General features: G+C 42.5%; 3 protein-coding genes across 5 annotated transcripts; 1 reads left to right on the forward strand and 2 right to left on the reverse strand.

Moving 5' to 3' along the window:
• Positions 1-915: 915 nt before the first annotated feature.
• On the forward strand, positions 916-3,670 carry LOC115675408 (3-ketoacyl-CoA synthase 1). The gene has a single exon (XM_030598038.2). It carries the CDS (start codon positions 1,770-1,772, stop codon positions 3,441-3,443), a length of 1,674 nt encoding a protein of 557 aa, XP_030453898.1. The 5' UTR covers positions 916-1,769; the 3' UTR covers positions 3,444-3,670.
• Positions 3,671-5,136: 1,466 nt separating this feature from the next.
• Positions 5,137-10,932, reverse strand: LOC115675409 (heterogeneous nuclear ribonucleoprotein Q). Of its 3 annotated transcripts, none has more exons than XM_030598039.2 (9): positions 10,723-10,932; positions 9,372-9,808; positions 9,170-9,286; positions 8,948-9,088; positions 8,680-8,856; positions 6,906-7,113; positions 6,147-6,316; positions 5,969-6,054; positions 5,137-5,867 (listed from the first exon to the last, which is right to left on the reverse strand). In XM_030598039.2, exons 2-9 carry the CDS (start codon positions 9,771-9,773, stop codon positions 5,735-5,737), a joined length of 1,434 nt encoding a protein of 477 aa, XP_030453899.2. In that variant the 5' UTR covers positions 9,774-9,808; positions 10,723-10,932; the 3' UTR covers positions 5,137-5,734. The 3 variants fall into 3 exon arrangements, with proteins under 3 accessions (XP_030453899.2, XP_030453900.2, XP_056174566.1); XM_030598040.2 differs by having other exon boundaries at positions 9,372-9,785; positions 10,723-10,866; XM_056318591.1 differs by lacking the exon at positions 10,723-10,932 and adding an exon at positions 10,264-10,391 and having other exon boundaries at positions 9,372-9,785.
• Positions 10,933-11,462: 530 nt separating this feature from the next.
• Positions 11,463-12,471, reverse strand: LOC115675573 (probable truncated L-gulonolactone oxidase 7, mitochondrial). Its single transcript, XM_030598297.2, is given in 5 exon segments — positions 11,463-11,542; positions 11,545-11,668; positions 11,670-11,848; positions 11,851-12,129; positions 12,258-12,471. Coding segments are annotated over 5 exon segments (876 nt in total).
• Positions 12,472-27,013: the final 14,542 nt, after the last annotated feature.

Below are 27,013 nucleotides of genomic sequence, written 5' to 3' on the forward strand. Positions count from 1 at the left end.
AAGATAGGTTCAAGCCAAACTTGACAAACCTGTTAAAACATTTTTACTAAGCTGACTAATATTTCCCCTTTTGCTCTAAGATGGTTTACTAAGTTGATTAATTTATATATATAATAGACTGTTGGTTGTGTTTGGAGTTGAATCAATAGAGTGGAAGGATGCGTTAGGATTAGGCACACAAACACAACGAAGTAGAGAGTAGAAGCGAGAAAGAGAAATCGAGACACAAGGCTATCTTGGTTCACTCATTCGGTTACATCCAACAGAGGATTCCACTATAATTAGCACCTCCTAATTCTCTGTTAGAACTCTCAATCACGAGAGAAAGAAATTATATATAGGTAGCAGCTATTCATGAGTCTAAACTAAAATTACTAATAAAACACGGGCCAAACTATAAAAACCCTCTGGCGTCGTGGGGGCCCTTCTCGCCTACCGGGGAGCAGGACCCATGTGCCTTCCTATCGATGTGGAGTATGAACCACACCCCAACGGGATGGCTATATGATTTCCCAATTCTTGATGGATTCTCTGAGTGTGACACTTATTCTCAACCAACGGCCAACCATTTATTAAATGGGATAACCTAACACAGAAGCCATTCTTGTCATACACGCTAGAGCGAAGTGAATGCGCCTAGATCCGAAGAGGCGGAGGCCCGAATCCTTTTCTCCCCAAAGTTTAGGTAATCTAACTTCATAGAAAATGATGGTGAGACTCGCAACTCTTTCGGTTCCGTCCGCTCAACCATCTTCTCAAAAGACCGAATGACATCTTTACACTAAAAATCCATGGAAAAACAACATTAATTCAGACCACCTTAATCCGCTCACCGGCCTTATTTTTCCTCTCTTGCCCAAGAATCGTGCCTTCATATCTGCTAGATTAATGGGCTGTGTCTTGATGGGGCCCATCCCAATTTTAAAAAACAGAAAAGAAAAAGAGAGAGTGAGGAGGGAAAAAAGGAAAGAAGATAGGGGCCTCCAAGACGTCTTTCCAATGCTTGCTTGAAAGAAATCTCCAAGTTCTCACATGGGGCAACCAGGCTCCCAATAGCCATCCCCACTTGCACTGCCCAAGTGGCAGCCTAAATCAATCGGTTACCAACTGGCACTCGCCCCCACAAAAAGAGATATAACAACAAAAATCAAGGCTCGTTGTTAGCCCACCCCCATTTTCCAAATCTGACCACGCAAGTCATCGCAAAGCTGGGGTCTCCTCCACAGAAAGTTCTTGGTCAAGCTTTCTACATAAAATTACTATTGGTGTTGATCAACGGGGCATGGAGAAGTGGTCATGTTGGACCTTTCTTCTTCGCGTATGATCTATACGCATGAGCATCGGGAACCATCGGGGAAATGCGATGGATAGTGTTCTTATTGAATGTGAATACCTAGGAAACTAGCATGTCCACATGTACAATGCCTCATAATTTTGGCAAACAGGTCGACACACTCTTCCGTTGGTAGTTGAGCAGCAATTGATACTCGAAACTACTCGCCATTAATTCAAGGCTTTATCATTTCCAGCTTTCTTCCATTTAATACTACGCAGCCTCTCAACGAAACATACGCATTACGACTTAGGAGCCAAGGGGGGAACCTCAGAGAAAGGGCGGGGCGTCCCTCTCAACGAAAACCTAATCACGTCAGCGAGACGGGGTTGCCTTGGCCTCCTCGTTCGTGTTATAAAGCGTTGCTGCTGCTGCTGCTGCACGAGCCCAAATAAGAGGAGAGATCGTTTAACATACTCTCGCAGCTGAAGCTCTGATGGAGGGACGTCCTAGAGGGAGGGATATGGATAGCATTGAGATTCTGGACAAGGAGAGACTCACGGCGGAGATGGCTTTCGACAAGGACTCGTCCTCCGCCGTCATCAAAATCCGACGGCGCTTGCCGGACTTCCTCCAGTCCGTGAAGCTTAAGTACGTCAAGCTAGGATACGGCTACTCCTGCAACCTCGCCACCGTACTTAAGTTCGTCGCCGTCGTCCCTCTCGTCCTTGCCATCCTCATTCATCTCACCGGCCTTGACCAGGCCCGCCTCTCCGAGATGTGGAGGAGCCCAGCTGTCGCGCTGGATGGCATCAACGCATCCACGGCGAAAGCCGGCTCCGCGCTGCTCTTGCTGCTCCTCTTTCTGTACGTGTCGAAGCGAAGCAGGCCAGTGTATCTGGTGGACTTCGCATGTTACCTACCGGACGACAAGCGGAAAATGTCCGTGGAGTCGTTCCTGAAGATGAGCGAGGAAAGCGGTGCGTTCGAGGAGGACACGCTCCAGTTCCAGAGGCGGATCTCGAGCCGGTCCGGCCTAGGGGACGAAACTTACTTCCCTAGAGGGATCACGTCTGCACCCCCGAACCTATGCATGGAGGAGGCGCGGTTGGAGGCGGAGGCCGTCATGTTCGGGGCAGTGGACGCCCTTTTGGAAAAGACTGGGGTGAGGGCGGAGGACGTGGGGATACTGGTGGTGAACTGCAGCTTGTTCAACCCAACGCCGTCACTATCGGCCATGATCGTGAACCACTACAAGCTGAGGACGGACATAAAGAGCTACAACCTCGGGGGAATGGGATGCAGCGCCGGGCTGATATCCATAGACCTGGCCCAGAACCTGCTGAGAGCCAACCCAAACACCTACGCGCTGGTGGTGAGCACCGAGAACATCACCCTCAACTGGTACTTCGGGAACGACAAGTCGATGCTGCTGTGCAATTGCATATTCCGCATGGGTGGCGCTGCCGTGCTCCTCTCCAACAGGGCCCGAGACCGGAAGCGCTCCAAGTACCAGCTGGTGCACACAGTGCGGACCCACCGGGGAGCAGACGACCGGAACTACCGGTGCGTGTACCAGAAGGAGGACGAGCGAGGGACGGTGGGGGTGTCGCTTGCCAAGGAGCTGATGACGGTGGCAGGGGAGGCCCTCAAGATCAACATAACGACGCTGGGGCCGCTGGTGCTGCCATGGACGGAGCAGTTCAAGTTCTTAGTGACGCTGGTGAGGAGGAAGGTGATGGGGGCCAAGGTGAAGCCCTACATCCCGGACTTCAAGCTGGCCTTCGAACACTTTTGCATCCACGCGGGCGGGAGGGCGGTGCTAGACGAGATGCAGAAGAACATGCAGCTCAGCGACCGTCACATGGAGCCGTCCCGGATGACGCTCCACCGCTTCGGCAACACGTCCAGCAGCTCCCTCTGGTACGAGCTGGCCTACACTGAGGCCAAGGGTCGGGTCCAGAGCGGGGACAGGGTCTGGCAGATCGCCTTCGGGTCCGGTTTCAAGTGCAATAGCGCCGTCTGGAGGGCGTTGAGGGGCATCTCGGCCAGCGATTGCGGACCCAACAATCCCTGGCTCAACTGCATACATAGGTACCCTGTGCCTGTGCCCACGGCCTCCGCGATGGAAACGACGAAAAGTGTAGCCAAATCCCACACGTCCTCTTGATTCATTAAAGCGACAACACAAGCCGTGCATTTGAGACTGAATTAGGTGGTGGACCAGGACTACTCTCCCTCTCCCTCTCTCTCTCTCTCTCTCTCTGCATCTATTATTACCAAGTGTATTCATTCAAAGAAAAGCCTGTTGACTGTATAATTGGGTAGTGATTTTCCAAAGCAGAGGCAAGAATTGATTTTATTACGTCAATGCAATGGAAAACAAATAGAGATGAATATATGATATCTATGTGTGTTCCCCGACTTACTGGAATGACCAAGAATGGAAGTCATCAAGAAAAGATAGGATATTTCCGTCGTTCAATCTCTCTGTTTTTCATACTTGAATTTGCCTACCTTCAGCAAGTTTAGAATCTCTCTCTCGTCATGACTACATGCCTATCCCGTTGTTTGGTTCTCCAGACCAGAGAGCAGTTGCTCTTTAAATTCTTTTTCCTATTTCGAAAAGCCTAGTCCATGAAGCTGTCTTTTTCGATTTCATCTGTCATCCTTCCTCGTGGACATTACGCAGCCGTGTGGCGAAAACCTTGCCTTAGTCTCGGTATATACATTCTGATGGTGGACTAGCTGGTGTGAACAGTTAAGAATTTGGATTCTTCTCACGTAAATCAGGGCACATGACAGTCTTTTCTTTTGTGGCCTCACGCATGTATGAGGGGTAAACATCGCGCTCCGTTTTGTACGATGGACTAAATGTGGATAAGAATTCGGAGTGGAATAATACCATCGAGTTATTAGGATCGGGACCATGTAGCCGGCTTTCACTTTCTAATCTAATTTCAAAGGAATTACCATAAATATCCAGGTGATGTTAAATGGCCTCGAAAGTTATGGTTAAGCAAGGGTCTTCGAGGGAAGAAGCTACGCGCAGCTCAACTAGGGATGGTGAAACATGGCCAAAGGATTGGAAGGACAGAATTGTGAGTGGGGCTAAAGAGAGATTTGAATTGGGGGCCCAATTCTCACAAGACCAACCACAATCACACAACACTTTGGGATATATATATACCGGGGTCAGCTGAGAGTGAGAGACGTGGAATTAAAACTGGAAGGAGACGAAATCATGAAATGTGGGGCGTGCCTGACTCCGCCACTGCTGGTGGTCCTCCCTACAACAGCTGCTGTTTCGGCCACTCGTTCAGGCGGCCGCACCATCAAACTAGTCGTCTCTGCCAACAACCACTATGATCGGGCTAGCGGCGCGGATGTCGAGGGGATGAGCGGGTCGGATGTGCTCCGGGCCCTCGATAAAGCAACCGCCCATAAGAGGAGTAAGAAGAAGATGAAGATGGAGATGGAGATGGAGAAGACGAACCAGTTGAGTGCAGTAGCATCTCCGGCTGATAGATTGGTGGAAGACGTTAGGCCCCTGCGCATCGACTCCGGCTGGGCTGCGCGCTTGGACGAGCTTGAGGAGCGCCTTAACCATATCTCTAGCCTCCTCTGACTGCACGAATAAAGGAGATACAAAACGCATTTTGTAACATCCCTCTGTTTTGAGGATATATCTTCTCATTCCAACCAATTTTATGCACCCTTTCGTTTCCATGTAAGAGTTAAGAGTAATTATATGAGTTTTGGGCTACACCGAGCTATTGCTCCTCCCGCCCTGGGAAACCCGCACACACACGAACAAACTTAAGCCTTTTGTCTCTCTCTCTCTCTCTCTTTCTCTCCCCCTCTTTGTAAAAGAGTGTCTCTTCTTGCAACATTAGAAAATAATGTTCAACAAAAGTTACGATATGAAAAAGGGCCGGTGCTATTTTGTCTCCAGTCTGAAATAAACCAGCCAAAGGCAAACATTGAAGTCCAGCTGATCACTTCACCCGGAAGAACTAAAACCAGAAAACTGACCGGCCCCACCAACCCTAAATTCTACTTAAAGCCCGTCTTTGGCAACACCAAGGTCTTAACTTCACGTCTTCTAATTCTACTGGACTCGGCTATGCATCTCTTTACCCCCCACCCCCCAAAGAAAAGGAAAAAATTTTCTTCTTGAATATGTCAGACTTCTTGTATCTGCCGGACGCTGCTAAACGTTCTTCTGGACACAAATCCCACTACCAAGTAAAGTGATATTACATCAATCGAGAATGATTAATTCTGATTCCTCAGGAAACTGGATGATGTAGGACATTAGCCACACTCTTTATCCGCCACTCTCTTACATCTGGCAAGTCAAATGGACACTAGTTAAGTCATCCATGGAAGGCCTTCCCTTTATCCAAATACCCAATCTCTCATCCATCCCACCAGTAACAAAAACCATCGTCTTCAATCCTAGTAGGGTCGATATCTTCTGCTTCGGTTGCCCTCATCGCCACTGCTCCCTCGTCCTGGCTGTGCACCAGTCCCATTGTTCCGATCAACTCTCCGAGGCCGAGGAAGAGGCATTTGTACACCAGGTTGTTGTCTGCATAAACCCAAGTAGAAAAGGTACAGACAGAGACATATTCAAGACCATTTCATCACCACCAAATGAATATTCAACTTCAAAATTATACTATTACTTACAAAACATAGCCTATTCGACCATCTGGCAGAACCATTGGCACCATATGCATCCCCGACGGCATTGGTCCCCTACCATATATCACCGGCTGTTCACGCATGACAACAGATCAGCTAAAACTAGATACATGGGACATAACCAAGTAAGAACCAAAGGGGAAAACAAATAACACAAACAGACCTGCTGAAAACTGGAAGAAACACCATATCCCGTATTCATAGATCCATATGGATTAGCAATAAAACCACCGTAGCCAGGATTTTGAAGATGGTTAGCCTGAAGCCCGATACTCAAGCTATCAGTTTTCTTCTCAGTCTGAGGCTTGGCAAGGACAACCTCCAACGCATGTCCTACAATTTATATTCCCAAGACATTATCAAAGGGTCACAAACAGAATTGCAATGTTTCATGGACCCACCTACGTAGGCTTTTTCTCGACAACGAGAAAAAAATACTGCAAGAAGACCAAATCAAAGATGACAGCTTGGAGGCAAGTATGGTTCGCAAGTCTATTATCAGGCCAACAAGAGTGACTGCTTCACCAACGACATAATAGTCCTAAGTTCCGAGCCATGAAAAACAATTCAAAATTAACCATCACAAAGAGGAAGCACAACCCTCAAATCAATTGTTCTGATGAGACAGAATAGACGTAGTCTATATCTTACTCTGACACTCTTAGAACTGTTTCAAGTGACATATGGGGCATCGAGAAACCCACAGAAATTCCTAAAGATTGAAATTTCTTTTATCCCTAAAGTAATTAAACCCACCCTAAACATTATCATTTTGTGGGCTCACAGAAGCAGTAATTGCAGACATGTGCATCTGAAGACAACAGATAAACAGAGATGCAATTCAATTTTCTTGCCCCACGCTGCCCCTTCAATGTAACTAAATTAAATCAACAAGCCACGGAGTAAGTCCGAAAATTTTTACCATCAATTTCATATTTCTCAGAATCTTTGACAGCCTTTAATGCACTTGACCTTTCAGCATAGTGAACAAATCCAAAATCTCGTTTGCTACTCCCAGATTTTGAAGGCGGCATGACCACCTTTGTCACTTCTCCATGACGCTGGAATATTTCCTTAAGTTGTTCGGTAGTGGTATTATCAGGGATGTTCTTCACATAAAGAGCCTTCACCTAATAGAATAAAAGCAACCAAGTGATCTCACATGATTAGCAGCTCATAGATGATTACTATTAAGACAAGCTATAAGAGACAACTAGCACGGAAAAACCAGCACTGCATCTAAATAACTCAGTAAATGCTCACCACAATATCCTAAGCCACAGAAAGTACACAAGGTTCCTGTCATCCATATTTACCTCAGAAGTGGTTCCTTGGGTCATATTCCATGATGCAGATGGAATATGCCAAGTTGTCAAGTTCACTCAAAGAAAAAATTAAACTTACTTACACTATCCCAGCCCCAAACACAGCCTTGCAACCAAAGAGTACAGAAAATAAAAAGGAAAAGGAAGAGACAGAGAGAGGGAGGGGGGGTTACAGATGACAAACTCACACAATTTCATGGGATGAACATTTCTCCAAGTTTCTTGTTTAGCAACTTACATTTCTTATATTTTTTTTTTTGGTAAGGAACTTACATTTCTTATTCGTAAGTAAAAGATCGGAAATCGGCAATCATGTAACAACCACTTAAATGTTACCATCAGAATTTCACACTTGCGACAAAACATTCGGTTTGAATCATAACTACTTAACACCGCATTGGGACCCTTAAAAATTTTTGGTACACAAACTTGGTTTTCCTATCAGGTTTACTTATTTCTATTTATTCATTCCCATCAATACCCTTACCCCCCATGTTAATGAAAACAAGGTAATGAAGCACTTTCCTTCCAAGATTTCATATACCTTCCCCAAATGACCTGGGGAAAGGGAATGAAGATCTCAATCCCATTCCATTGGCCTTTCTCCATGTAATCAAACAAGCCTTGATCACACAAACATTTGCAATTAATGCATACTATCAAACTTTTGGAAGCACAAGCAATGAAAAGTGGAGCACTAAAACACCACGACAACATTCCAATGGCAGCAAGCACCTATGGCAACAGGTACTTTGTGAGTATAACTCATTCTATTGAGAAAAAACATGTGATAGCCGTAAATGATAGATCCACATTAGTTCAAGAAAACTAGTAGATGCCAGATAATACACACCCTCCCAACTCACAGCAAAGACTGCTCCTCCACACCCGACATTTTTCAGACAGGAAACACTGATTCTAAACGATCAGCGGGTGAGAAAAAACTCAAGAAGCCGCACAAGACTGTGTGCTTTGTCAGAATACCAATCATCAAACAGAAGATGTACGTGAAGGGGATGAAAAAATGTCTCATATGAAGAAGTTGAATATGCTTGTATCCTACAAAGAACAGGCAAAAGGCATTGTGTTGTAATAATTTCTTACCTAAGAATTTTCATTAACATGCCAAAGATATGATACTGGTTAGCTATTCCAGTTGTTTGTCTTAAGACTCTTCAAATATCATGAGTACTCACATCAATGTCAACATAACAGAGTTCCAGAGCCAAAAGAAAAAATCACAATGTACTAAAACATGCAAGATAAAAAGATAAATACTATGCTATTGATCGAAGCTGTAAAAAGTAAACTAGTCAGTTAGGCTCAAGCATTAAAAAGACGAATTAGTAGCATAGTTTCATTTACAGATACCTGAGATGCAGCAGAGTGATCAGGTGCACTCTTTGGATCAGCCCACGTGACAGTAGGGGTATTGCCATCTAGCTTGAAACTAGAACTTGCCATTTTTTGCCTCGAATAGTCAGCACATGCATTATTGTAGTACAAAATGAAAGCAAATCCACGATTACGACCAGGATTTTGAGGATCCTGTTCTCAATAAGAGAAAGAAAAGACAGCATGAGCATTCAATTACTCATCCACAACAGAATTCTAGAGAACTACCAAAATCAAGACCCACCTTTATCAGCTCTATGTTTTCAACCCCAGGTCCAACGTCCTCTATGACTTTTCTAAACTCATCTTCTGTCCAAGACTTGGGAACATTACCAATGAATAACCTGTTTTTACTTTCTGACAGTGAACATCTCAATGTTTTACCCTGCAGCGACAATATAATGTTCAGCCTAGCCTCGAATGGAGTTAAGCAAGTATATGAGAAATCCTTCAACAAAACAATTACCTTGAACTCTTTACTATGCAACTCCTCAATGGCTCCCTGTGCCATTTCCCGTGTCCGGTAAGCTACAAAAGCATAACCTTTGCTTTCACCAGTGCCCTTGTCCTTCATTAACCTAATCTGAACAATTATTGCATTACAATATGATAATCCAGCTCGACAAAAATCCTAGCAATTCAAAAGCACAATAAGTCACCGTTCTAACCTCGCAAATTTCTCCAATTGGTTCACATAGATCTCTTAATTCTTCTTCCAAAATATCCCGCGGAAGGCCTCCAATAAAAACCTCACTTCCATGAGGAGGAAGGGCAAGAATTTGAGCATGCTTCTCTTTCTCCTCGGCACTCAAGGACACAGCCGGCCTTTCTTCATCCTCGACAGGATTGGCGGCAGCATGACTTCTGTCTATGTCCGGGGATTGGTCCTCCCCAGCAACCCCATCTTTGGAGTCCTCAATTTCTTCAGCATCATCATCTGCATTATCTTCATCGGCCCCATCTCCTGCATCCTCGTCCTGCTGCTCTTCGATTTCATCATCAATTTCTTCTTCCATGTAATTATCTTCATCCAGGTCAACCCGCTCGTCAACTTCCGTGCCATCCCCCATATTTGCTCCACACTGAAAGGTTTCTTGTGTGAGAACTATACAAGAGCGGCACCTAATTTAGAACCAAGCTCGTGAAACTGCATAAGTGCACGTAGAGAGTAGCAACCTATTCCCAAAGGAGAGCACTGTAGAAACATTCATGATGCTCCATAAGGATGGAGCAACACCAATCAATTCAAATCATCCGGAGAGATGACAGAGAAAACTCTCCAAAGGTCTAAATACAACGGATTACCCAGGATCCTTTCACCTTTTTACCAATCAAAAACAAAAATTTGGGGAAAGCAAATATGCGGATCTCCTTCTAACGTGAAAGCCAAATAAACCGGTACATTCCCAGTTTTTCTTGCAATATAATGGCAGCTAAAAAAGAAGCCTTTGAACAAAAAAGTAGGAACGTTTCCCAAGCCCCCAAATAAATATATAGGAGATATAACTATGGTATGGAAAAGAAAAGAAGAAAAAAAAAAAAGAAGCAAACTTGGCTCACCGGAGAGAAAATCTCTCTCAAGAAGAGTCGACATGGAGCATGGAAAGGTCAAGAATTGGACTGTTGCAGTAGATTCGCAGGAGAAACGGACAGAGAGGTGGAAAATCGAAAACCTGAAGAGACCCAGCTAACACACAATATATATATATATATATATATATATATATATATATGCGGCGAATACACGGAAACCCTATATCTGAAAATTACGATCGGACAAGACAGAGGAGGAGGAGGAGGAGGAGAAGGAGACCAGGAGGCAGCGCGGCGCGATGTATCTCGTTATAAATGCTGGGAAGACCGGACAGGAAAAACCCACAAACAGGGAAGTCAGCCCGAAGGGGGAGATTCACAAGGCGGAGAGGAACAGACACGGGGGACTGAAAAGGGGGGGATAAAGAGCTTCGACAACGAGAGAAAGAGGGCACAAAAAGAGAGGAGGAAAAGCGGGACAAGTACCCGAAATCGAGGCCGAGGATGTCCTAAGAAACTCAGGCCGGAGGCGCGATGGATGGATGTCGGGCACGCTCACGACTTCCTGCTCCGCCTCGCTCAGCTGCAGTTTGCAGAGGAGAGGGGCTGCTCTCGCGGTTCCCTTCTCCTTAATTTGTCCGACCACGAAATGAGAAACGAGAAACGAGAAACGAGAGGAGGGGTGGATGGGTGGGTGTGGGGTGGTGCGTTTCTCTTCCCACTTCTCCAGAAGCACCCTTTTTAAGGAAGACAGTGTGAGGCAGCAGTGAATGCTATTGGGCCTCTCCAAAAGCCTTTTCAATGCCATCCTCCATGGGCCTCTCGGCCCAATTTGTGTTTCCGGTTGAAAAGACGACAAATTGATACTTTGGCTTGCTCTTATGTCGATAAGCGAAAAAAATGTAATGCTGTTCGATTCAAAGTCTCAACCAATCAATTTTCATTCATTCGGTCCGGTCCTTTTGATGCTAGAAAATCACGTAAAACGTTGCTAAATACACAGAGACATGGGAACGATAGAACACTAAGGCTACTGTGGCTCCAGGCCAAGAACAAGGACGGTCCATCTTGAACTAGTTTCTTACACTCTAATATCTCGATCTCATTCTCCATCTAAATATGTCATTATCAGCGTACCGGCATGCACAATGTGCAATTAATGTGAACGGATGGAGTTGAGCAGCTTGGTTTCCACTTCGAGACCTAAGAGTGATGAAGTCGCAGCTCTAATGGGTTTTGGGACCGATTCGAGTACAAACTCTAGCATCTCCGTAGACTTTTCCGAGTTTGCAATAGTAGCCCTTGTTGGTGCGCAGTGTGCATCTTGTGAACAAATGCAGAGTCCCTCGAGTGCACATCCGTCCCTGACTATGCTCGCTCCGTCCTTGAGTCCAAGAACTTGGTCTGTCCATTAGCTAGAAAACAGCCCCAGTTGGATCCTACATCTCCTTCGCTTTCAAAAATTCTTGGGCTTTTCTGTATCTTTTGATCGCTCCAGTGAACGCCAAATTCCCATTCTTCCACCAATGAGGCAGTGTGCCGTACTTGATTAGCACCATCTGTTCTATTTCTTCGAGCACGTCTTCGTATAGCCTCGGGCTCAGCGGATCCTTTGCTCCTTACAGTAAGTGATGTCGAAGTCTACAGCGTCCTCCTGCTTGCCCAAGTAAGGGCTAGAGGCCTTGACATTACGCATGAGGACGCCGCTGTAGAGCTCCACTCCGCACAACGCTTTAGTCTCTAGTGTAATGAGTTGTTGGATGTCTTCGATGAAGCTCTTGACCATAGAGTGTCCGACGCTGAATGTGGTTTGGTGAAAGAACTCACCCTTGACTCGTGGATCCCATGGACAAGCAGTGATCATACCGTCTTGAGGATTGTCCAGGCAGGTGGCTGAGGATTGCAGACACACCGAGGATTGTGAGGTATATATAAACTCCTCTCATACTTTAAGCGCTGAAGACAAGGGAAGGGGGTGAGATATGAGAAGCTCTTTTTGTGATTGCAAAAGATAAGTCAACAAGACAGAGTGTGATATATGTGAGAAATAGAGAGTAGCTGTACCGGAGAGATGACTCCTAGAACCTCAAGCAACACTTTGACCGCGTTCATATCTATATTATTGCTGTTCTTATTCACATCCAGCATCCTGATCGTAACGTAACCATCTCCAGGCCCTCTGGGATCTGCTGGTGGGGTCGCACTCACCAACAGGGTCATGGCGGTCGCAGCCATTACAATGATATCTAATTATGCCCATATTGTTCCGGAACCAAGCCTCCCCAGCCTGAACACATTGCTCAAGCAAGGAGATGTCATCATGAATGAATTGCACTTTACTAGCTAGCTTTAGCTCCTGATCGTAGTTAAAGGGTGTACGGTGGTTCACGAGTTTGGTGTACAAGGGAACGTAGGGAAGGATTGAGGAGGGTGGCTGTGTGTAAAGGAGGTAAAATTGGTCTAGAGCAAATATTTGATGTTGCAGGTCATAAATGAATTACCTTAAGTTTTAAAAATAGGCTTAAATGGGTTATAAATATGTTGCCTAACAACTTAATGGGGTGATAACTAACCCATTTTGTAACCCATATGAAAAATAGAGAACAAACCCATTTCTAACCCATTTCAAGTGAAGTTGGAGATGAGGCCAATTTTTAAAATTTTCTTAATTTTTTTATTATTTATTATATATTATTTTTTCTTTTTCTTTCGTTCTTTTCTTTTTTTTACGAAGTCTGGCGAGAGTCACAGGCCCTTGCCTAACTTAAAGAAAAAAGAAAATTAAAAAAATTAAAAAATCAATTTTTGTTAAAAAAATTATAAAAATTGTCTATTAGATTTGTATCGTATGAAAATGTTTTAACAATATATATTTTAAAAAAAAAATCAAAAGAAACAATCATTCATAAATTGGGTTAAATTTGAAAGTGTTTTAGTAATATGGGTCGAGTCAAGTATGGATCGCTAGATTTGTATTGGATGTAATAAGTCAAAACAAGTTATATTGGTCAATTTGGGTCGAACTATTTTCGACCCAATCTGATCCATTCGTTTGACTAGTGTAGTTGTGAGTGTGCTTTGAAGTTAAGAATGAATGTAGATGGCCCCCAATGGAGAGGGAAATTGACGGATTTCAATCGGCTCCGCTGGAAAGAGAGTTTGGAACTTATTCGGAGATGCGTGCGCAGGATGGTTGGCAGCAAATATAATGGATACTCCATTTGCATCAAATACTACCAAGTGTGACACAACGGTGCAATGCGCGGAGCGAGGGACAGGAAAGGTGTAAACATGTCTTCACGCTCCATTTTTGCTACCGTCTACTCAAAAATGAATATTGTCAGTGCATGGTGTGGACCTGGGCAAATGACTTGTTGCCAAGAAGAAGATCAGTCTGCCAAGCCCACCTGGACTCGTTCTATGCAGCTTAATTTCCAGATTAGTAGGTTGACCATATTAGTTTAATAATGGCAAAAAGAAAACAACAAACTCAAATGTTGACGAAACAGAGATGTAATCATTGTGAAGATGAAATGGAGTCAAGATGTGGTTCCTCAAGTTTGAAGTTCTCAAAATCTATACATGTCCAAAAACTTGATATTCGGACCCAAAAAAACAAAACTTGATATTGCTCACCCAAAACCAATTTTAACATGTTATTGCTATCAAAACTTATGATTTGAAAAATAGCATCATCCAATATTTATCACTAGCACTTTATTGGTAAGGTTACTTGTGAAATAGAAAAGATCCAAATTTTTAAAATTGAAATATATAAGAGGTAAAATAGAAATACGAAATTTTTGCATTCGTCCGTTTATATAAGACTTATAAAATATTTAATTGGGGGTATTCTGGAGAAGTAAAAGGATTATACTCCATCTTAAGTAGGAGGCCTTCTATACTTTAGATGATAGCACATATTATATTTTTTGGCTACAATGAGGTGTTGCACAAACAAAATTGCAGAAATTTGCGATCCCAAATTTAGTAAACAGGTTTTCTTTTGGGTTAATACCACGAAAAACCCTGAACTGGTACACTTGTGACAGATTTACCCCAAACTATTTTTTTGACCATAAAAACCCCAACCGATACATCTGACAATTTTACCCCGAACTATTTTTTTGACCACTAAAAACCCCAAAGTAGTACCTGTGACAATTTTACCCCGAACTATTTTTTGACCACCAAAAACCCCAACCTGGTACATGTGACAATTTTACCCGAACTAATTTTTTAATATTATTTTTTATTTTTCGAATTTTTTAGTTTTTCTTTTCTTTTCTTTTTCCTTTCCTTTTCTTTTTCTTTCCTTCATCTTCATTGGACCAACAATGGATTGTTATATTGTAATTGATACCACAATAACGTGACACGTAACATAAATGCTACATTTTGACCCAAAAAAAAACATAAACGCTAAATGAAAGACTTTCTTTTATATGCATGAATTTTCATGCCAACCACTTTTTCTACATTTAAATGTCTCGCGAAAAAGGTATTATATTGTTGTCGTGTCTTTCTTATTTTTGGGTGCAAGTGGATAGGCAACTGATGGGGTCCAACGTAGGCTTGTTACCTAAGCTTGGAGTACAGCTAATCAACAATTTCTATACGTCTTGCTTGCCAATTTAATTTAACAGATTAATTTACAAAATTAGTATATTTTATATATAAGATGAGAGATATTATATGTGCATGGCGATTCATAAATCAATATGATCACTTGAAATATATAATAAATAAAACGTGAGACATTTAAATGTAGAAAAAAGTGGTTGTCATGAAAATTCATGCATATAAAGAAAGTCTTTCATTTAGCGTTTATGTTTTTTTTTTGGGTCAAAATGTAGCATTTATGTTACGTGTCACGTTATTGTGGTATCAATTACAATATAACAATCCATTGTTGGTCTAATGAAGATGAAGGAAAAAAAACAGAAAAGGAAAGGAAAAAGAAAAGAAAAGAAAAACTAAAAAAATTCGAAAAATAAAAAAATATTAAAAAACTAGTTCGGGTAAAATTGTCACATGTGTACCATTTGGGGTTTTTGGTGGTCAAAAATAGTTCGGGGTAAAATTGTCACGTGTACATTGAAGTTTGGGATTTTGGTGGTCAAAAAATAGTTCGGGATAAAATTGTCACAAATGTACCGTTTGAGGTTTTTATGGTCAAAAAAATAGTTTGGGGTAAATCTGTCACAAGTGTACCAGTTTAGGGTTTTTCATGGTATTAACCATTTTCTTTTTGATGTAGAACGATTGGCATGTGATTATCTTGACAAACGTGATCGCCAGAAATTGACGCGATTTGGCCGTGACTGATGCCGGAGCATTCTTCCAAGACGTCGAAGGCAATTAATGATCTCTTATATTTTCGAGAGTAGTTGAATAATTTTAGATTTCCAGAATCTTTATTAATTGTGATTTGTTTTCTAGAAATTTATTACGATCTCTATTTTCCAAACTTGGATGGTTGTTCCTTATTCACCTATAAAAGGATACTACGATGAATGAGATGGAGACGACTATCAATTGAATTTCAGAATTACTTTGGAAAGCTTTTTTCCAGTTATAGCTTACCCTGCGTCATTTGGTATCAGAGCAAGGTTTCTCCCTGCGACGATGTCTCATAATGTGAATCGAAACACCTCCGTAACTGAGGGCGCTGAGCCTGTTACACGCGAGGAATTTACTCAGTTTGCTGAGGAAACTCGACAAGCTCTGCGAGACCACCAATGGACGATGCAAGAATTACTTGCCGCCATCCAACGGTTGTCTGCAAACCCTAACCCTAACCCTAGTGATCTTCCAGCAGAGCGTATTCCTGTCGCTCGAGTTCCCGAAGTAGCTATGGAGCGAAGGGCAACTACCCGACAAAGGCATCAAGACTATGTCGAGGATTCTGAAGAAGAAGATGAAGAGGATTTCCAGGACATGCCTATTCGTGAAGGTCGCCGTTATGGAGGATTTCAAGGAGAGCATGTTCGTGGGGGTCGTCAACATGGAGGATATCGGCGAGAACACGAACAATATCAAGTGAAAGTCGACCTTCCTACCTTCAATGGCAACTTAAACATCGAAGACTTACTAGATTGGCTCTGGGAGTTTGAGAAGTTCTTCGATGCCATGGAGATCAAAGAGGACCGCCAAGTAAAGCTCGTGGCATATAAATTGAAGGGCGGCGCCTCAGCCTGGTGGGAGCAAACACAACTTTCCCGGCGTCGACAAGGGCAAGCACCTATCCGAACTTGGAATCATATGAAGCAGTTGCTGAAGCTTCGATTCCTTCCTGCTGACTTTGAGCAAGTTTTGTTCTAGCAATTTCAAGCTTGCAAACAAGGAAGTTGGACGGTTCAAGCTTACACGGAGGAATTCCTTCGACTTTCGGCCCGCAATAATCTTACCGAATCTGAAGCGCAACAAACCGCTAGGTATATCAATGGTCTACATTTGAATATTCAAGATCGTGTTTCGTTCCATCGTTTATACTCTGTCAAGGATGCGCAAGAGATGGCCAGGAAAGTGGAATTGTAGTTGGAGCGAAACAATTACTCAAGCAGAACGGGAAATTATGCTCCTCAAGGGCAATTCGAGCGAGGAAAATCGCAGGAGGGTGCTGAGTCCTCTAATCGGCAATTCAACAATACAAACCGAAATTTGGGGAGTAATGTTGGCGCCCAGACCTTCTGAATCCCCTGCGTCGAAGGCTCGTGATGTTGTTCCAAATCCTTATGCAAAGCCCTATCCAGGAAAGTGCTTTAAATGTAATGAACCTGGGCACCATTCGAGTGACTGTCCACGGCGGAAGATGGCGAATCTGGTCAAACCTGAAGATGAACTTTATGAGGAGGATTGGAGGAACGAAGAAGAGATAGTCGACGAAGAAGGAGAACATGTTAATTGCGTAGTTAGACGACTGTTGTTAGCCCTACGGAAGGAAGATTCGCAGGGGAATAACCTTTTCCGCACCCGTTGCACTATCAGTGGAAAGGTCTGCGACGTCATCATCGACAGCGAAAGTTGCGAGAATATCATATCGCAGGCGCTTGTCGATCATCTCCAACTAAAGACTGAAGTTTATCCCTCGCCCTATATGATCGGCTGGATTCGTAAGGGGCCGGAATTAAAGGTAATTCAGATTTGTCGTTTGCCTATTTCTATTGAAAAAATATATAAAGATACAATAATCTGTGATGTTGTTGAGATGGATGCATGCCACGTCTTGCTGGGACGGCCATGGCGCTCGGTGAGTAACGCGTAAGAATGTTTATTCGTTTGTGTGGGATAGGACGAAAATTACCCTTCGTCCCTTGGATGAAGCTACTCGTATTCCGCAAACTACTCAAAAACAGGACAAGGACAAGACTGGTGTTTTACTTAATGTTTGCAATAAGAATGTTATGTACTTGATTGTGGATAGTGGATCTAAGCAAGAAACCATCGAAATTCTAGAAGCACTTCAACGATTACTGAAGGCTTTTTCTAGTCTTATTCCTGAGGATCTACCGGATGGACTACCACCGATGCGAGACATTCAACACCAAATTGATTTCTTACCGGGTGCTAGTCTCCCAAATTTGCCCCACTATCGCATGACCCCAAAGGAGAATCAAATATTACGGGAAAAGGTGGAAGAACTTCTTCGGAAGGGATTTATACAAGAAAGCATGAGCCATTGTGCAGTTCCTGCTTTACTTACACCAAAGAAAGATGGGAGCATGCGGATGTGCATGAGTAGTCGAGTAATCAATAAAATTACTGTAAGGTACCACTTCCCTATTCCCCGTTTGGATGATATGCTTGACAAGTTGTCTGGATCAAAGATCTTTTCGAAGATCGATTTGCAGAGTGGGTACCATCAAATTCGTATGAGGCTCGGGGATGAATGGAAGACGGCGTTCAAAACCAGCGAAGGACTTTATGAGTGGTTAGTCATGTCCTTTGGACTTACCAATGCTCCTAGCACTTTGATGCGCTTGATGACGCAAGTCCTTAAACCTTTCTTGGGAAAGTTCGTGGTGGTTTATTTCGATGATATACTTGTCTATAGCCCCGATGAGCAGCAACATGTAGACCACCTTCGAGATGTTTTGCGGGTTTTGGAGAACAATCAACTCTATATCAACTTGCCTAAATGCAGTTTTATGACAAGTGAATTGCTATTTTTGGGATACATTGTTAATGCAGATGGCCTTCGAGTTGATGAGGCAAAGGTTGCCACGATTCAAGAGTGGCCTTCACCCAAGACTGTTGGGGAGGTGTGAAGTTTTCATGGACTGGCGACATTCTATCGCAGGTTCATTCGTAATTTCAGCACTATCTTAGCACCTATCACAGAATGTTTGAAGAAGGGACAATTTCGCTGGGATGATGCGGCTGAGGCAAGCTTTGCCTTGTTAAAGGAGAAATTGTCTACTGCTCCTGTTCTAACTTTGCCGAATTTTGATAAATTGTTCGAGCTAGATTGTGATGCTTCGGGAGTCGGAATTGGCGCAGTACTCTCGCAAGAGGGTAAACCGGTTGCTTATTTCAGTGAAAAATTGAATGAAGCTCGATGCCGATGGTCTACTTATGAGCAAGAATTTTACGCTGTGGTTCGAGCTATTAAGAATTGGCAGCCTTATCTCTATCAACGTGAGTTTATACTCAATACTGATCACCAAGCGCTCAAATACATCAAGGGCCAAAAGCATTTAAATAAGATGCATGAGCGCTAGGTTTCTTTCTTGGAGCAATTTAATTTTGTGCTTCGACATAAGGCAGGTCATCTGAACAAAATGGCTGATGCTTTAAGCTGTCGAACTGCATTATTGGTTACCATGAAGAACGAAGTAGTGGGTTTTGAGTCTTTATGCGATCTATCCAGACGATGAGGATTTTCGAGACACTTGGGCAAAGTGTCAAGCTGCTGGTTCTGCTGGTGATATGATTATATGCGATAAATTCTTGTTTTATGGCAACAGGTTGTGTATTCCCCGAAGTTCTCTTCGAGAGAAACTGATTCGAGAGCTACATGGAGGAAGTCTTGGGGGACATCTCGGCCATGATAAGTCCATCACCTTGGTGGAGGAACGATATTTTTGGCCACAATTGAAGCGGGACGTTGAGCATTTTGTGCAGAAGTGTCCTGTCTGTCAAGTTGCAAAAGGGCATTCACTGAATACTAGCCTTTATACGCCATTGCCAATTCCAACCGGACCTTGGGTGGATATATCCATGGATTTTGTTCTGGGACTTCCGCAAACTCAACGAGGTATGGATTCTGTTTTTGTGGTAGTGGATCAATTTACAAAGATGTCACACTTTATACCTTGTAAGAAGACATCCGATGCTTCTCATGTTGCTAGCCTTTTCTTCCGCGAAGTAGTTCGTTTACATGGTGTTCCAAAGACGATTACTTCTGATCAAGATACTAAGTTCTTCAGTCACTTCTGGAGGACTCTATGGAAGTAACTTGGAACTAATTTGCAGTATAGTAGTTCCTTCCACCCTCAGATTGATGGGCAGACCGAAGTGGTTAATTGGACAATGGTGGACATCATATGTTGTCTTTGCAGTGACACGCCAAAACAGTGGGATCGATATCTTGCCCCAGCAGAATTTGCTTTCAACAATACAGTTAATCGGTCCACTGGGAAGTCTCCATTGGAAGTTGTTTATGGTCATGTGCCTCAACATACACTTGATCTGGTCCCTCTGCCTAAGATTCCTGGTTATAGTGTAACTGCAGAAAATTTGGCGACAAAAATTATAGAGGTTCAAGCCGACGTTGCACGCCAACTTGCTAAGTCCAATGCCAAGTATAAGGATCATGCTGACAAGCAACATCGTTCCTAAACTTTTGAAGTAGGCGATGAAGTCATGGTCTTTCTACGCAAGGAGCGATTTCCCGTTGGTACATATAATAAGCTGAAGAACAAGAAGATTGGTCCTTGCCGAATTATCACAAAGATCAACGACAATGCCTATGTTATTGATCTTCCTGGTGATCTTAATATCTCCGCAACATTCAACGTGGCGGACCTATTCAAGTATCACTCTCCAGACATTCCGCTTTATCATGATGATAACTCGAGGGCGAGTTCTTCTGAAGAAGGAGAGAATGATGTAGAACGATTGGCATGTGATTATCTTGACAAACGTGATAGCCAGAAATCGACGCGATTTGGCCGTGACTGATGCCGGAGCATTCTTCGAAGACGTCGAAGGCAATTAATGATCTCTTATATTTTCGAGAGTAGTTGAATAATTTTAGATTTCCAGAATCCTTATTAATTGTGATTTGTCTTCTAGAAATTTATTACGATCTCTTTTTTCCAAACATGAATGGTTGTTCCTTATTCGCCTATAAAAGGATATTACGATGAATGAGATGGAGACGACTATCAATTGAATTTCAAAATTACTTTGGAAAGCTTTTTTCCAATTATAGCTTACCCTGTGTCACTTTTGGTTCCTAAGCTAACGTATACGGTTTAAACGATACAAAAATCAGATAACGTATAAGAATAATAATAGATATATTTATATATAGTGAGACTTGGTGCTCCGTTTGCATTGCATGCTTCCACTCCCGATTAAAGGGTGCAGTGCGCAGAGTGAGTGACAGCCAAAGTGTCTACATGTCTTCACGCTCCAAAGCATGTCCGTCTGGATATGGTGATAACATGTATATAAGGCATGAGAGAGCGTCGGGTTAGTAAGCAAATGATTTCTTGATTCATATGAATTACTTTGGAATTCAGAAAAACAGAAATATATTTCGAATCATTATGTTACGAGGCTTAAATTGTAAGGTGGTGATGGATATGGTGGTAACATGTGTATAAGGCCAACGGAATTTCATTGTGAGATATACGTGGCTTAAGACCCAACTCACATGCAAATCTAAAGGAAAGTATGACGAATAGAAGATTGGAGAATGAAGCTATGGAAGCCCAGAAGCGAAACGGTTGATTAGTTCGGGCATCAAGGGAACAAAACTTAGCTCACTCCTCTCATAGATGGCGTAGAACGTTTGACAAAATCTGAGTCCATGGCCGAACGCAAGGTTGTTTGTATGGTCTGGAGAGCCCAATTTGTGTCGTGTGCTTATCATACACGTGCAAGCAAAAAATAGAGACAATTCTTCTCATTACATAATACTAGCAAAAATGTGCATACCATGTGTGTATGCAAAAACTCGACATTTAGAAGATTTTGCAAGGTTGTCTTATAATGAAATATATGGTGGAAAGAAATTATGTAATGTTGTTCTCTTCAAAGTTTAAACCAAAGAGTTTTCAGTAGTTTGATTTGGTCTTTCAGCTGCAACAAACCAAAACGAAAGTATGTTAATCTAACACGTTTGAAGACCTGTCCACTAGGGGTGTGCAAAAACCCGGTACCCGCCCAACCCGCCCAGGACCGCCCGAAACCGGACCGGGACCGGTGGGTTCTAAGGGTTTCGGTCCGGTTCCGGTTCCAATTTTTTGGAACCGGTGGGTACCGTCCGGTTCCCGGTTCCGGGTGTGGAACCGCCCACCCGCCCGCCCGGACCGGACCGGTATAATATATATAATATAATATTTTTAATTTTAATTTAAAAAATTCAAAACCCTAAATCGGGATACTCTCTCACAACACAAGCTCACTCGGTCACTCTTGGTCGACGCCTCTCAAGTCTCAATCTCCGATACTCTCTCCTCTCCAGACTCTCACCGTCTCCGTCTCCATCGCCCGGTCTCCGTCTCCGTCGGGTCCGCCGGTCTCCGTCTCCGTCTCTTCCATTGCGACTGCGCCAGTCTGCTCTCTCGCTATCTCTCTCTAGCCGGTTGTCCTTTGCATTTGCTTGCTCTCTCGATTTTACGCGGGGTGTGGCTTCGTTTCGCTGAATGTGGAGGTGTACGTGTGCGAAGAAACCCACGCACTTTCTTTGGGCTTTGGATGTTATGCTTTGCATGAATTCCTCGCGTGTTTCGATCGCATCTCTATTTCGTGTGAATTCCTCTTTCGCATGTTTCGGTGCTTGATGGCGTCTGTTTCGTGCGATTCTCGACATGGGTTGGTCAAATTCGCCGAGTTTTCCTCTGCATTTGCTTGCCGGGTAGTGGGTTGTAAATGGGTAGTTTAGTTGGAGAAACTACCCATTAAAAGTCATTTACAAAATGATGCACTTAGATGGGTCTTGTAGCATCTCTGTTTTATGATGGTAAAACGGGTAGATATATTGGCAAGCAAGCAAGAAAGTACCAATCATGGTCTATAGCGGGATATTTGGTAGCGAAGATGATCTTTGGAGGATCCTTCGCACTTGGGAATGATTTCCCGGAAGAGGACAAGCGAGATGAAGCCGGTGATTAAGAGATCTTCTTCTTGGACTTGCTTGAATAAATCCCGACAGTAGAAAAAAACACCAAAGAATCGAACAGAGAACACAAGCGAGATTAGCTTGTTCTTACGCCGATATTCTTTTGGTGATTTACATCTTGTAGGTTTGTTTTGAACCCTTCGAAAGTTTGGTTTTGTGTACAATAGCAACTGCTAAATTGCATCAAGCTTCTTTGAATAAAAAGAAAAACATTTGGTACTTGTGCAGTTTTATAAATGCTTGCCTTGATTATGAGCCATGCTCTCCTATCTCACGAGTGATTCTCGGTTTTATACTTTTGTTAACATGATGGTAGAACTTTAGGGCAAAATTTTGGAACATCCATGCCCAAAAAGATGCTTTCTTTTACCGAGTCACTAGTATGTTCAAGCTGCTTGGTGTTCTAGAATTGGTATTCTTGGTATTTTATGTTCGATTAAGTTTGCTATGTTGGTAAATTTCTTTTGTTTTTTTGTGAAGTATTCGGTTGACAAGTGCTTGAGATCTCTTATATGGTCTCAATGTTTTTTCACCTTCAAGCCTGGTTGGGAGGCTTAACAAGACCCATCAAGCCTACCCGTCATGATAAGTTTTATCACGGCTACGCCGTGATCGACGTCGTTTTTTGCGTTTCGGAGTCGTTTAGATGGGTTTTCTAGCTTTAGTTTTGAATCTTGATGACCTTAAATTTTATCCGTTAATGACATGTTGCTTGATTTGAGCAGGTGATCTATTAACATGTCAATGGAAGTAGAGAAATCCTATGATGAGATAACACCAATAATTGAATCAAAATCACTAGAACATGGAGGAGGGGAAGATGACTTTGAAGAGGCATCGAGATAAGGTATCCGGTTCTTGTCCTCGATCTAGTAAGCGAAAATCGGTAGCTTGGCTTCATTTTCGTAAAGGCAAACTTGACGCGAAGGAAACTTGAAATGTTTTGCAATTATTGTGGGACCAAGTATTTGTACCATGTTGATAATGGCACTTCAACTATGTTGAAACATTTGAGAAAGTGCCCTAAGTATCCTCGCAATATAGATAAGAAGCAAAAATTGTTTGCATCACATACGGTATGTGGGAATCAAATGATAGGGGAAATACTAGTATTGGAAGTGCTAGTTTTTTAACGACATGGAAGTTTGATCAGGAGAAATGTAGGGAAATGCTAGTTCGAATGATTATAATTGATGAACAACCATTTTCGATGGCTAAGCATGTTGGATTTCGTGATTATACCAATCAATTACAGCCTCTCTTCAAGCATGTGTCGCGATTTACAAGTGGCTAGAGATTGTATGAAGTTGTATTTTTGTGAAAAAGAGTTTGAAGGCTTCCTTTCATAAGCTTAATTCTAGAATCGCACTCACGACGATACATGGAGTTCCTTAGAATTTGAACTATTTATGTCTCACCACACATTTTATTGATGAAAACTGGAAATTGAACAAAAGAATCATCAATTTTGTGGTGTTGCCTAGTCACAAGGGTAGGGATATTGGGAAAATGGTTGAGAAATGCATTTACGAGTGGGGAATAGAGAAAAAAGTGTCAACAATCACTGTGGATAATGCTAGTTCGAATGATGTTGCCATTGGTTATTTGAAAGAAAAGTTTGCAAGAGATAAACTTTTGATCTTAGATGGTGAAGTTTTACACATGAGGTGCACGGCTCATATATTAAACTTGATTGTGAGGGATGGCTTAGCGAGGTACGCGATTCTATTGCACGTATTCGTAACGTTGTTAGGTATGTGAGAAGTTCTCCCATGAGAGCTAAAGCATTTCAAGATTGCATTGAGAAAACAAGGATCACTTATAAGGGTTCGGTTTGTCTTGATGTCTCCACTAGGTGGAACTCCACTTACCTAATGTTAGACACCGCCATAAAGCTAAGAAAAGCTTTTGAAAGGATGGATGAAGAAGATATTTCTTTCTCAACCGAGCTTAGCTCGATACTCCAACTAGTGTTGATTGGGAAAATGCCATTATTCTTTGCAAATTTTTGAAGAAGTTTTATGATGCAACCAACAAGATGTCTGGGACTTTGTATATCACTTCAAATGATTATTTTGAGGGAATAGCTTCTTTATTCAATTATCTGAAAGAAGCGGCGAAGGCTTTCGATCCTAGGGTGAGAGTTATGGGTGCGAAAATGAAAGATAAGTTTGACAAATACTATGGGAGTTTTGAGAAAGTGAATATGATGGTGTTAATTGCTGTAGCATTGGATCCTAGAAAAAAATGAATTATGTGAGGTATTGTTGTAGACTCATTTATGATGATATTGCAATAGTTGATGAGATGTTTGACAAGGTGAAGTTCGCCATGGAACGTTTGTTTAAATTTTATGAGAAATCTTCTCTTGGGTCTTGTGATAAGAATTTGGGTGGTCAACTTTTGAGTTCTACTAGTGCTTGGTAGTAGTTGCGATCCTTATTGCGATGAGGGAAATGAAGGGAAGATTGCGGTTTGGATTTCTACGTGCAAGAGCCATCATATGAAGCCTTTCTTAATGAGGAGAAAAAGAAGTCGAGGGCAACTTATCTCGAACTCGATCGGTATCTTAAAGCTGAACTTGAAGAGGCTCGCAATCTTGACATTTTGATGTGGTGGAGCATGACCGGTCAAAAGTTTAAAATTCCATCTTTGATGGCTCGGGATATTTTGTCATTCCTGTAACTACTTGTTGCTTGAGTCTACCTTCGATACATCGGTCGTGTGCTTGATGGCTTTAGAAGTTCTTTGACTCCTAGAGTCTTGGAAGCTTTGATTTGCACTCAAGATTGGTTGAGAGCGGTTATCGAGCCGATTAATATTGAAGAGTGCATCGAGAATGCGGAAAAGTTTGAGTTGGGTAAGGCCATATCTTTTCATCTTGTAATTATTTCATATATCTAATGAGTGAATGCTTTATTTAATATCTTCTTTTTATTAGATATGGATCATGTTAACGTGGAGATTAACGGTACATAGAGTTTACAAGTTGAAGCGAAAGGAATATATGTGGTGAGATTTTTCAATAATTGTTTGATTTCAATTTGTAGTTCTAATTTATAACTAATGTTGTGTGATCATCTGCATCTATACATATTGTTGTTTTGTTTTCGGGAGGTTGGAACTTGGAGTTTTAGAGCACTCAAAGCTGAGAAGTTGTTTTTGCTTTTATTCATGCGTAAGTTCATATTCTTCAATACAAAGTGTACGTAAATTGTAAACACTATTATTTCAGACTTGTTTCATCTATACTTATTTGTTTTCGGGATGTTGGAACTTGAAGTGAAAGAGCTCTCAAAGCTTAATAAGTTGCTTGCTCTTTTGATTCTGAGAATAGGAAAGTTGTTGTTGTGTTTACTTGCTGACTATTGTGAACTTGTGGCAAACTCCCATGTGTGATATATAATATAAGCTACGGATGTATTTGATGTGGAGCTTGTGAAGTTGTAATGCATGCTTGTCGTAATCTTTTATTGTCAATCAATTTGATTGAGATCAAAGCTTTCTTACGTGAAATCCATACGGATCACTAGCTATTGTTTTTCGTTCGAGTTACGCTCGAAGAATTTGGTGCTGCGTCTCGTCGAGAAAAATTTCAGCACGCATCTGCTTCTTAAAATTTCTCCGTCTGCGTCAACGTCGAATAATTTCAGCGTACGAGATCAAAGCTTTCTTCCGTGAAATCCATACCGGATCACTAGCTATTGTTTTTCGTTCGAGTTACGTATCGAAGAATTTCGCGCGTCGCGTCGCTCGAAAAATTTCAGCAATACGCTTCTTAAAATTTCTCCGTCCGTCTCGAATAATTTCGCGTGCGAGTCTCGAACTTAGATTATATGGGTCTTCAATAATGTATTTACCAGCTTGTAAAGTCGAAAAACTTCCTTCGAGCTTCCATAATATATATACATTCCTGGAATAGAATAGTTCGGAATAAGTATCGATTTACAATAACATTGAAGGTTTTGTCAACTTCAAAATCAATAGGAGTTTTCCTCAACAACATATTCCCTTTGTTGACATTTGCTAGTGATTTGGTCGTGAAAATGCTGGTCTTTCTATGAATTTCCTTACATCTTGTGGGTTGCGATCTTGTTATTGAAAGTGCTCGTCCCGCTCGTTGCTAGCCTTTTGCCGCTCGCCACTCGCCGCGCTCGGTCCAATCCGAACCCATTGGGTCGGTTGGTCCCGGAGTTAAACACTGGTACAAAAATGAAATAAAAAATTATCGGTTGGTCCCGGGTTGACCACTGGACCGGACCGAACCCATTGGGTCGGTCCGGTCCTCGGTCCTAAGCTCAATAGGGTCGGTCCTCGGTCTCAAAATTGAGGACCAACACTGTGCGGGTTGGTCCTAGGGTTAGGGGGTGGACCGGCCCAACCCGGACCATGCTCACCCCTACTGTCCACCGATGCAAAGCA

The sequence above is a fragment of the Syzygium oleosum genome, unplaced genomic scaffold (genome assembly GCF_021117445.2).
Source record: "Syzygium oleosum isolate NSW1041296 unplaced genomic scaffold, Sole_v2.1 Sole_v2.15, whole genome shotgun sequence".
Lineage (NCBI taxonomy): Eukaryota > Viridiplantae > Streptophyta > Magnoliopsida > Myrtales > Myrtaceae > Syzygium > Syzygium oleosum.